General features: G+C 36.4%; 1 protein-coding gene across 1 annotated transcript in view; it reads left to right on the forward strand.

Annotated features, from left to right (window-relative positions):
- Window positions 1–12,082, forward strand: part of b3glctb (beta 3-glucosyltransferase b) — a gene marked incomplete at both ends in the record, with an annotated part of 28,308 nt that overhangs the window by 2,072 nt on the left and 14,154 nt on the right. Inside the window, 5 exons of the mRNA XM_079247378.1 lie at window positions 7,492–7,568; window positions 7,704–7,815; window positions 7,967–8,103; window positions 8,330–8,393; window positions 11,458–11,574. Coding sequence (XP_079103504.1) covers window positions 7,492–7,568; window positions 7,704–7,815; window positions 7,967–8,103; window positions 8,330–8,393; window positions 11,458–11,574 — 507 coding nt within the window. The remainder of the gene's footprint in view (window positions 1–7,491; window positions 7,569–7,703; window positions 7,816–7,966; window positions 8,104–8,329; window positions 8,394–11,457; window positions 11,575–12,082) is intronic.

The following is a 12,082-nucleotide window of genomic DNA, read 5'->3' on the forward strand; positions in this document are numbered from 1 at the left end:
AAGTAGAGACGGTCGTGTATGGATTTCAGATTATTCAATTTATTTTTAAGATGAGGAAAATCATCCTTTCATGGGAAACGGCAGAAGGTGGTCAGCATGGGCTCTGTGGAAATATTTCTAGACAAACATATTAAAAGTCAGATATGTCTAAGCACAACTGAAAGAATAGGCAGCATTTAAAATCTTATTTTCCCTCCACTAATTCATTTTAACCCCTGTCCCACTGTTTTCAATCAAAATCACAATCAAATGAAATACACCTGAATGCCAGGTTTTTATTTACTGTCTAAACTGCTATAAACTGCAATAAAGTGATATCTCAGCTGTTCTGCCTGTTCAGATGTATCTGGTTCCTTATTGCTGATGTTATGTAACTTTATCAGCATGAGAGTTTTACAATAGGAGGAACATATTTAAGATTCGTAGCCAAGAAGAGCCTTTTTAATTTTTTCTGAACGTCTTCACCAATCTGCATAATTAAAACAAGATAAAGATATAAATAGAGGCTGTTTTTTTTTTTCTTATTGCTGTGTATTACTGCAGGGAAAAGAAAACATTAGGTAGTGTCACACTCAGAGTATTTAAATGTCACCGTTTTTATATCGCAGCTTGTGTATTATATTGATTTACTTTCTATTTATTGCAAAGCTAACTTATGTAGCTTATGGCAGACAGAGTCCATGGAACAGCCTGGCACCAATGGATGGATGGAGAATGGAGCCCATTGAGTATCATCTGTCAGTGATGATCACAAAATATTTTGAATGATTGTTTGAATTTCTTTGAATATCCTCTCTCTTTGATCTGGCTGTCATCTGTGTTCAAAGCACAGGTTCTAAACACCAAATGCAGGGCCTGGGAAAAGCCTAAGTGTTCTGCAGAGAAATACTAGAAAAAGGGATTAAAATATGATGTTTTTGTGATTATTTTCTTGTTGAACTATATGTAGTTGGTGGTTCTCTAGCTTTATCCTGAGAAACAGAAAGAAAACATTATAAGACTTGGAAAAATCTTTATAAGCATCATAATCTTACTATCATGCGTTATTTTGCTATTGTTTTTTTATTTTTATTTTGGAACAGCTTCGTTTTTTTTTTTTTTATTTGGACAGGACAATGGAAGTTAATGATTTTTTTCATGAAATATGAAGATAAAAATGCTGGATTGTAGCCTAAAGGTTCATTTCCATCTGTTGCCTACCCCCAAAAATATGAATCCATATTAAAGTCCAGCTGTACAAGCACAAAGGCCCTGGCACACTTTACAATACTCCTAAAATACCTGACACACACACACACACACACACACACACACACACACACACACACACACACACACACACACACACACACACACACACAAACCATATATCAAAAACAAGCTGATCAATGCAGTTTGCGTATGTGGTATTAGGACATCATCTGTGATAGAGGCCCACATAAATAAGCCTTTTAATTTATCAAAATTAATGAAATGAAAAATACTTTATTAATCCCCAAAGGGAAATTCAATTATGTATAAATTGATTAATATATTAATATTAATATATAATATATTAATTAATTAATTGATTAAATAAATTAATCTTATGTTTAACTGATTACCACTATACGGGAGGGTCAATATTATGGAGTACCTGAGATATTGAACAGTGATTTGAAAGCTCAAACACATGCTTTATCAGAATTAGACACTGGTGAATAAAGTAAGATTTTTAACAAGTACTTGATGTGCTTCTTTAGTCCTTCTTTTGCTTGAGAGTTTGTTTAAAATCCATCTGCCGTTTGCATAGAGTGACTTGTGTTGAATAATAGTAAATTATTTTTACTTTGATCCCATTTTAGTTTTTTGTTAATTATTTATTTTATTTTACTTAAATTATAATTTCAATTTCCATTGTCCTTCATATGCTATTTATTTGAATAGTTTTAATACTACACATTGTATCACTGTGGTCAACCATGTTGTTTTTTTTTAAGGTGTGTTGTAAATAAAGCTGCAGTTGCAGTTAAGAGTTGAGGAACAGGTAAGAGACTAACTTGTTAGGCAATATTCAGTGTGTGGAAAAAACATTTAGATGTTTTTTTCAGAAGTTTTTAATAGTAAAATGAGTTACTGCCACTTCTTTCTTTTACATTGAGTTTAAATGATGTTGTTGAATGGAACACCAAGATATTTAAAATCAGTGAAAACAGCGAGGAGGTGTGATGGTAAGCGCTGTCTTCTCACAGCAAAAAGGTTCCTGCTATGAACCTCAGCGAGGACCTTTCTGTGTGCAGTTTGCATCTTCTCCCTGCAGATGTCTGAGTTCTCACTGAACTGTCCAGCTTTCTCTGACAGTCTAAATACTTTCATATTTAGGTAAACTGGTGTTTCTAAATTCTGTGAATGTAGCGAGTGTAAATAGTTGTTTTTCTCTATGTTGGCCCCAGATGGCAACCTACTGCAGGCTCCAGTGACCCTGTAGATGTAGAATAGGAATGGATGGGTTAAATAACAGACACGAGGACAGGGGTAACTCAGCAAACCTTTTATCTCCCTAATCCAGTTCTATTAAGTGAACACAAAATGATTAATTTAACTATCCGTATATTAGATAAACTCTGTGTTGATTTCATGTGTGTTTCAATATTAATTGTCGTTAAAATATTTCATCATCTATTCTGGTAGGGATGGCTGAAGAAGTTGAATGATTTGTTCAATTGTAAAAAAAAAAAGACCTCACATACATTAAAATTTATCATTTCTAACATGATCATAGTTGATTTTATTACATTATCCGTTCTTGAACAACCTACACAAATATATAAAAACAGAATCAAAAGAAACTGGAGCCAGAAATTTCAATTTTATTTGTTTTCATTTACTTGTGGGTCAAGATCAAAAGCATGTCAATGAGGTGGCCCATTTCTCCTCGGGCTGAGAGGACACCATGTCCGGGGAACGTTATCTTCAGTGAAAAATAATGTTGGAGGCCAAATGAAGTACAGGTTTTTAGGGAGAGTTTAAATGAACTTTCTAAATGGGCCAGTGCTTGACACACCTCTGTGTAGCCAATGAATCTGCAGAATTTGTACACACCTATTGTGCATGGTGTGTTAAATGATAGAACATTTTGTAAGTATTAGTAATGATCTTTAGTCTTATCTGTTTGATGGACTGAAGCTGTCAAAATATAATATTGCATCTCCAGATTTTCATTGCAAAATGTAATTTAAAGGCTTTTTAATTTATATTGTCGAGTTCATTTAATACTGTAAAAGTCGACTGTGTGTTAAAAGTAGGGATACACTGAAAACCTGCAGGATTGCTGCTCTTGTAGGGCTGAGCTGAAAATTCCTGCTGTGCACTGTCATGTCCTCTGGTGTTTCATGCATGGCATACTTGGCTCCATTGTTACACTTAACTCTGAGAGGTGCCTGTCACATCTGTTATCAGATGAAAGGTTGGTCTTACCGAGCATAGATCGCCAGTGCATCACAAGCACCATACAGATGAATTCCAATGAGGTCTTCTGTATCAGTGATGGTGACAGTATACAGATATGTTATTAGCATGTTTAGTTTTGGTTGTAATTTCTGCTTGCATGTATTTATTTTTTATGTTTTCAGCATCAGCCAAAGATCCCAGTTAACATCTATCTTGTCTACCTTTTACCACCTGTTCCTCAGTCCCCATTGGCACACCTATTTTCACTTTGGTGATGGTGCTTGGCAACACCTGAAGCTGTCCTGTTTCTATCATACTGTCTCCTTTTCAGTCAGCTGGGATAGTTTTTATAGTAATTCAGAAACCATTTCTCCTCCAGACTTAAATGCATCATTAGCTTCATCATTCTCTGTGTGCACAGATTATTTTGTATTTTTCATTCATGAATATTGTTTAGTTAAGCTTTAATGTTTCTTTGCTTAAGTTTTCTAGTGAGTCATTAGAACATTATGTCCTGTTTGACTGATATAACCAGATGTTCATCTTCATTGAAGGCAGGGTTTAAAAAGTTGCCAGCTCTTGTTTTTTTTTGTGTTTTTTTTTTACTAATTATGTTGCTGCCAAGGGGCTTTGATGCACAATAATTCATCATTTTACTTGTGTACCTTTCAAACACATAAAAATGGTAAAAATCATCCTTACACCCTTTGAATCTTAAGTGAACCAGGACATAAGCATGTATGCTAATGATTGCAAGTTTTAGCCTCTGGTGTGTATGTCTATGTGTATGTGTGTGTGTGTGTGTGTGTGTGTTTAGACATAATCATTACTCTTCATGTGCCAATTTTTTGAAGCTCCAATAACATAAATATAATATTGATGTCCACTTTCTTTATATAAAAGCCCTGTAAATGTTATTTCATAGTGTCCTATGTAGTAATTATAATACAACTCTAAATTCTTTAAACCCTGGGCCAAATCTTAAATAAAAGAAACTTTACTTGATCTGACAAATATGAGGAAGTATGAGGCAATTTATTCCTACAGGCTTTATGTATTATTGTAATTATGCAGTAATTGGATGCTGGTTGTTCATAATAAAATGGTACAGGAGGATGTAATTACACATTTTTCTAGCTTATCTGAGCACTCAGAAAACTCCTAGCCAAGCTTAAACACATATACACAACCTGTGGTGAATAAATTTATTCCAAAAAAGTATGAAAAGTAGTGATTGGTGAATTATTTCTTTGTTTTAACCACATTCTTGACAGTAATCTTGTAAAGGGTAACAGCTTCTGTTGGAGACATTGTGATGGTATGGGGCTTCCTACATTGGCATCATTGGAGGCAAGCCAATTGCAGATGTTAATTTTTTTCTACAGTCACTGATAGTCCCATATTGTCGCATTATAGGATGGAGCTCTATCTTTCAAGATGATAACGCTCCCCCCAACAGAACTGAGTTAATCAGAGACTAACTCTAGAAACTGGAAGAGTTGAGGGGGATGGAATGACCTGTCTGCAGACCTGATCTCAACCCCAACACTTGTGGAAACCGGTTAAGTGTGCTGTTCATGTCAGAGTGACCAACACAGCCACACTGACTGGTTGAAGAATGGATGTCATCCCACAGCAGTGTGACGTTGCCAGGCTGTAATCAATGTGTATGGTTCTACCAAACACTTCTGAGTTTTTCCATCAATAGCAGAAAGAGATGCTTCACATTGGCAGAGATGATTTTATGGGTGCAGCCTATATACTCAACTCTGTTACTCAGCCCTGGAATTAATTTTCTTTACCAATGAGATGCAATCTTAAATGGGAAAAAGGGCTTTCTAGTGAGAAACTGGAAAGCCCAGTTTTATAAACTTATTGCCTTTAAGCATTGTTACAAGAAAGAAATATTCTTTCCAAACACAAATTTCCTGACTTTCTGCGCTAAGTTCATATATGCAATGTTTTGTTCGGCTTCTTGCATAAGGGGGGAATTCAGAAATCCATCAACCAACTTCTGGTGACTGCTCTTCCTCCTGAGCCACATTCACACACACTCCACTTAGCCAAAGTGAGATAGTTTATGTTCCTGTTTGTCTATAAAGCTATTAGTCATCTTGTCATACTTACGTACACTTTGCCCATTGAATTGTCAGAATTCTGCATCTTCAAAAACTTCATGCGTAGCTTTGGAGCCTGGAATGCCTTCTTCACCAATGTTAATCTAAAGCTGAACGGTTTAGCCTGAGAGTAGCAGTGAATTTTAGCTTAATGATAATTATTCTCAGACTAGACAGGAAAGAGACCTATTTTTTGGCTGTACCAGACATTATTCCCTCTGACTGTGTCAGTATTGCTCCTGTGAATAGCTGCAGGGAAAAAAGTTTGTGACTTCATCTGCATGAGTTACACAGTGAGGGGTGTGATCCGAAAAACCTTCTGGTCAAAGTACAATTAAACCTCAACACAGCACTATGTGAAGATGTTTTTAATATGTTGCTGAGAGACCTGGCCAGTTAGGCAGTGTGTAGAGGTGGAACTGGTAGATCATTTGTCACTGTCAGTATAGCATGTATTATTTTATCCAAGATGTTGCGTTTATTTGAGTGCTGAAGTAAAGATTTAGTCATTTATTCACGTTTCTATTTTTCTGCACCTTTTAGTCTACTTAAGGGTTGCAGGAAGCTGGAGCTAATTCCAGCAACCAGGTGAGAGGTAGGGTACATCCTGGACAGGTCGCCCATCCATCACAAGAATTTTGTCAGCTTTATCCTAATATTTAAGTTTTTTTAAGAAATATATCCTTGTATTCTTTGTATTAAAGGTGAAAAAGGTGAAATCTGGGGTTCTCTAGGCACAGACATGTTAAAGGCCCTACACTCTTCTACTGAAATTAAAAAAAGGCACAAACTACATACATTAGAGGTGTGGTTGCTTGGTAACTCCAACAATGTTTATTTCAGAAGTTCTGCATCATCCAGTCACCTTATGGTCATTTTGTGTAACACAGTTTTGTTATTTTGGGTTGCTTTGTCATTATTTGGCTTGTTTTATTCTCCTTTTTTTGTATGTCTGTGGAATTTTCCATCTAATCTTTCCCATTTTATGTGTCAGACTCTGGATGTATTTGTCGCCATTCTATGTTTTGTTGGAATGTCTGGGCCTCTGCCTGGTAGGATGCTTTGGTCATCAATCCAGGCTTTCAAAAATCTGTCAAGTTAGGATATGAAACAATCTGTGATGATTTGATATGAATAACAGTTTTCCAGTTGAAATAACACCCAATGATGTGAAGACATGTCTGATTAAAGCCAGGGATCAAAGAGATTTTTTTAAAAGATTTTTTGTGTGACAAATTTAGCCTCTTTCCACATTAACCATGACTGTTCAGTTTTATATAGCCTTTCTTTGGAGATTGGCATCTATGGCACTTATATACTGACTTTTAACTATTTCTGCAGGGTACAAACTTTTTATTTGAATACAGTATGTTAAACATCCTATTTTTACAATTTTGACATTTACAAATTATACCTAGTGGTAAAAAACCTTAAATTTTTAAAAACTATATCCTCCTGACTACCAGTAGTTCAATTTGTCCTCTGTGGAGGACCTTTGTGAACCTAAATATTTTCATCTCCCTAAATGCTACAGAACTAACACCTTTTGGTCTTTAAAGACGACATTTAGTGCTTTTAAATGGTACCTCATTTGTGGGCAATGTCCTCCGTAGTGGACATTTGTAGTTACACATTTTTTTTCCTGGTAGTCAGGAGGATATGAATAGTCTTATGTGAATAATCACATAAGTGTATGTGAATAATCACATTTTAAATTAGATTCCAATTAATGTTTTTTTTCATTCTCTCTCTCTTCTTTTTTTTTTTAGGGAGAGACCTATTATAGGGAAAGGGAAAAGTTTTGCAAAAACGCTAATACATATTAGGAGACGGAAGTTAGCAGTACTTGGGTGCACACACAACGGCATTTGCAACACATTGATTTCTGAATCCATAAATAAGACGATGGTGGGTGTTTCTTAAAACTCCTATTTGTTTTGTGCAGGGAGTACCAATTGTTCTCCTCCTCCATGAGCTCTCAGATTATGAAGGAGACTGGAGTATCCTTCCTACACTTCTGCAGTGAGTGTTAAGCACATGTGGCTGTAAAATACAAGTCAGCTCGATCAACAATAGAATAAAGCCGAACGGTTAGTGTAATAATACCTTTGTTGGAAGCACAGAGAATTAAAAGTAGCTGTTTGTTGATCTCTTCAGCCTCACCGCTGCTTATGGTCAGTTGGCATCCTGGTTGTTTTTCATTGAAGAGGAAACTACTGTTAAACTGCCAGCTCTGCTACAGGTCCTAAACCGATATCCAGTCCAAAAGGTGATGTTCACACACACACAAAAACATTTTTTACAACAACACTGACTGTTTCCCATTTATTAAACAGTCTTCAGCCAGTTGGTGCTGAACAACATGATGTGCGTCATGAAAATTAACTGAGTATTTTTCTTTCCCATTTTACTGTTCACAGGAATGGTTTTTGGGTAAGCGTCTCCATGACAACGAAGCTTCCATCATTCATCATTACGCCTTCTCTGAAGACCCCAGTTCCTTCGGTTATCCTGATCCTGCAGCAGGCTGGGCTCTCAGTGTACCGCTGTACCACAGGTGTGAGAGTGTTTGTGCAGAAAATGTGTCACACATTCTCTCTTTTTTCACACTTTTTTTCCTGAACTTTCTCATCATTGTTTCAGAAAGGTTTCAGAGGACATCCTAGTTCACATAAAAAGCTGTCTGTCTGTCTACCTGTCTACCTATCTACCTATTGTCTTAAACAAGTGAGGCACACGACTGCTATTTGGTTCCTTGCTTTTACTCTCATGTCTTTTTTCAGACTCGCTGTGCGGATCCAACATGATAATCTCAAATCAGACTTTACCATTGACCTGAAACATGAGGTACTTAAAACATTTTCCAACAGTTTTCTGAGTCTCAGTCATTTTCCATATTTTATTCAAACGTGATAATTTCTGTTAAGACCTGTACGCTTTGTACCGCTACAACAGCTGTGAAAAGAAACATTAGTGTCATCTGTCACGATGCCTGCTGCGATGAAAGACAGATTTACAACAGTGATAAGCAGTACTCCCCCGGTGATTGACTGTAGCAGAAAAGCTCTTTTGTCTCTTGCAGTGATCCATGCCTACAGCTGCTGAAAGGTTTTATTATGTCATCAATGTGGGAGCTCTAGTGTGAGTTTGTGAATGTGTGTTACAGCTGCTGTGCACAGGCCATAACTCACTCTTTAAAACATCTTTGTAGATCAGGCTGTATGATTTTTTTTTTTAAGCAATTTTCTTTGTGAGGTTTCTAGTTTATCCATTTGCAAAAAGAGTAAATAAAGAGTAAAAAATAATTACAGGGTTTGAAATTTTTGATTCTGCATTATGGAGTAATCTGTAATATAACAGGGGTTCAAATTTGTGGAACAGGATGTGATAACGGTCATTAATTATCCAGTAAACAGGTATGACAACAGTGCTTTGATCAATGATCTGAATGGGAAACATGGTCATTTTCACCCATTACTTCTGTCGGTGTTTTAATCATTTTAAGTGTTTGCTTGACAATACATTCCATGTAAGCTGCCAGTCCAGATCCAGTATAAAATATCCACATGACACCAGCACTCACACCCACCAATTGATGCTAACTTACCAAAGGAGTGCGCTAAATTTAAAGTCATACTCCACCAGTGTGCCCAAATATTTCAAAGTAAAGGTTCACTGATTATAACCAGGTCATGGACTCCAAACTTTTTCAAGTTAAATAAATTCTTCTTGCTGTTTTGAAAATTAAAAATGAGATGAGCGCTGTTAAACCAGACCTTAAAGGTATCAGTTTCTTGGAGGCACACTGAAGGACACAGTCAACACATGGAACAAAGTTAAAATCACTGTACCATCTTAAAATTTGTTGATGTAATTATAAGGTGGAGTGCTTCTACAGTTATTACTGTTACTTGCACTCGGTAGTAAGAAGAGGAAAGCCGAATAACGTTAACGTTGTGGTGCAGTGTTTGACCTTACAGAAGGGGCATATTTTCTCTCACCTACGGGGGCCTGTTAAAAAAAGAATGAAACCATTTAATTATAGAAGGATCTAAATGTTGTTAAAGATCTTGGCTTTAAGATATGTGGCAATATTGTTGAATGTTTAGGACAGGGGTGCCCAAATTTTTTGCCTCCAAGAGCCAAACTGAAAATGATCCAGTGAGCCACGAGCCAAATGCTGCATCTTTAAGGATGAAACACAAGTAAATGCATGAAGTTATTTTAATTATTGTCCAATAACTAATATAGAGTATTCTTTCAGATCTGGGCAAATAAAATGTCGCATAAATAATCAATGTAGCATGAGAACAATAAAGCCATAGTTAGAAGGGCAAGAAACAATATTTATAGCCACTAAACGGCAAACAAGTGCAACACGTCAACAACAAGAAACAGTACATGTTGAACAAGGCAAGTTGCTGATACTTAGTGGGACATGGACATTACCAGTCTCTCCATGTTAGGTTGCAACTGGCTCAATGACAACATGAGTATGTCATTGAGGTGTCAGTCAGTTAGTCAGGGTCCCTCTGAGTCTGGTCTTGTTGGAAGTTCATGACACTGAAAGTATTTTCTTTTCTTTAAGCTCCATAGGGTATATAAACAACAACTACCGAGCCAAAAGCAAAGTGCTGGTGGGCTGATTGTGGCCCGCGGGCCCCACTTTGGCCACCCATAGTTTAGAAGAATTTATGAAATAGGAGCTGGGCCCAAGTTGTGGAGACTTCCAGATGCCTTCTAAATGCAAGTATCATACTTGTTCCAGCATCCTTTAACTCTACAGTGGGTCTATTATCTAGTTTTGAAGCAATATCTGTCTTAAGCATGCTTATGTTCATCTTTTCAAAACATTTCATAACCACAAATGTTAAGTGCTGTTGGTCTGAAGAATTGTTAACAGCCAGATTTGATGATTTACTTGTTTGATTTTATTGGTTTTATTGGCTTTAATTAATTTTATTCACTGAGCTTTTATTCTGTACAGCACTTTGCTCCACATGGTGGCTTTAAAGTCCTTCATAAATAAACCGGGACTGGATTGGATTCACAGAAAAAAAAAAGTTTTTCTTTTATTTCAAGTCAACAAGGTCAGTGTGACTAAAGACTGGTGGAAAATATGACAAAAGCAGTAGTGAGGTCTAACACATCGTTATTTTGAAGCATGGATGGCAGGCCATTGCGGCCTATAGATTTCTTATTTCTGACAGCTTAAACCCCCCGGCACTGAACCTGCTGTGGTTCTCTTAACCAACTGTTGGAGCGTTGCAGGCGGTTGTATTAGCTAAGATCTCACGTCCCTCCTGAAACACGTCCTCAAAACTACATTAGTTCTGCCATTTGCAGCCATAGTGGGGAGATGTGTCCTCTTTGTTTTATTTGTAATGCTTTTAATTGAGTACCGATGTTTATAGAGTGTGTATGTAAGGCATTTCGACAGCAACTGAGTGTTTTTCTCCTGCTAAAGCAAGATTCTGTGCTGCAGTGATATTCATCTGATCCTTCTTCTCATTTAATTAATGCAGACGCTCGTGTCTTCTACTTCGTCTGTTGTCCAGACTCACTGCAGACATTAATTCATGCCATCAGTCCTTTTTCTACAAATTTAAATGAACTCATAGTATTGAAATGCATTGCACGATTATTTTATTTTTCAACTGTTTCCTCTTTCAAATCACTTGGAGACAACTTAGAAACTGCATTTGTGTGTGTGTGTGTGTGTGTGTGTGTGTGTGTGTGTGTGTGTGTGTGAGAGAGAGAGAGAGACATAGCACTTTTCAAATGATTTTTTTTTTTTTTTTTATAAATGGTAACATTAGTCTTCATTACAGATGTCACAATCTCCTGCCACAGTTTTAACTTTTAATCCAAAAAGCCCTCATTTGTCTGTGTGGATTTTTTTTCTTTTTAGATTGCTTTGTATATTTGGGAAGAAGGAAAAGGCCCAGAGCTGACAGCCGTTCCAGAGTTTTGTACAGAGCCAAGAGAGGACTGTGTAACCACATTTACAACCTACCTGTCCAACTGTGTACGTAAAACATGTTAAATAGGAAAAATTATATTCTCAGGAGGAAAAGACTAAACATTAGTAGTAAAAACTGACCAATTGAAACCTTTTGAAGTTACATTTTACCTACTTTTTCAGCCTCTGAAACAATTGAGGCGTATTTTAATACTGTTGAATTCATAGTAAGGGAAGGACTTGTAACGATCTGTTACAATATATAAATATGTGTTACTGGTTTTTTTTTTATGTGTTAATGTCATGAAGAGCATTGTTTAACAACATATGTAACAAGGAAAGGCTTCCTATTTAATATCATGTGTGAGAAGAATAGTCACAATGGCAAAACTTTAAATGTCCCTACAGAGTAGTGTGAGTCGTGGTGTCAATTCTTGCAGCTGATAGAGGATCAGAGATAGAGGATCCTTCATGCGGTCGATGTACATGCTCTAATTTTTTTTTTGTAAAATAAAAATGACTGGCTATATAAACAAATCACACACATCTATGATTTATTGTATTTTATTTATTG

Source organism: Telmatherina bonti (assembly GCF_933228915.1).
Source record: "Telmatherina bonti genome assembly, chromosome: 10".
Lineage (NCBI taxonomy): Eukaryota > Metazoa > Chordata > Actinopteri > Atheriniformes > Telmatherinidae > Telmatherina > Telmatherina bonti.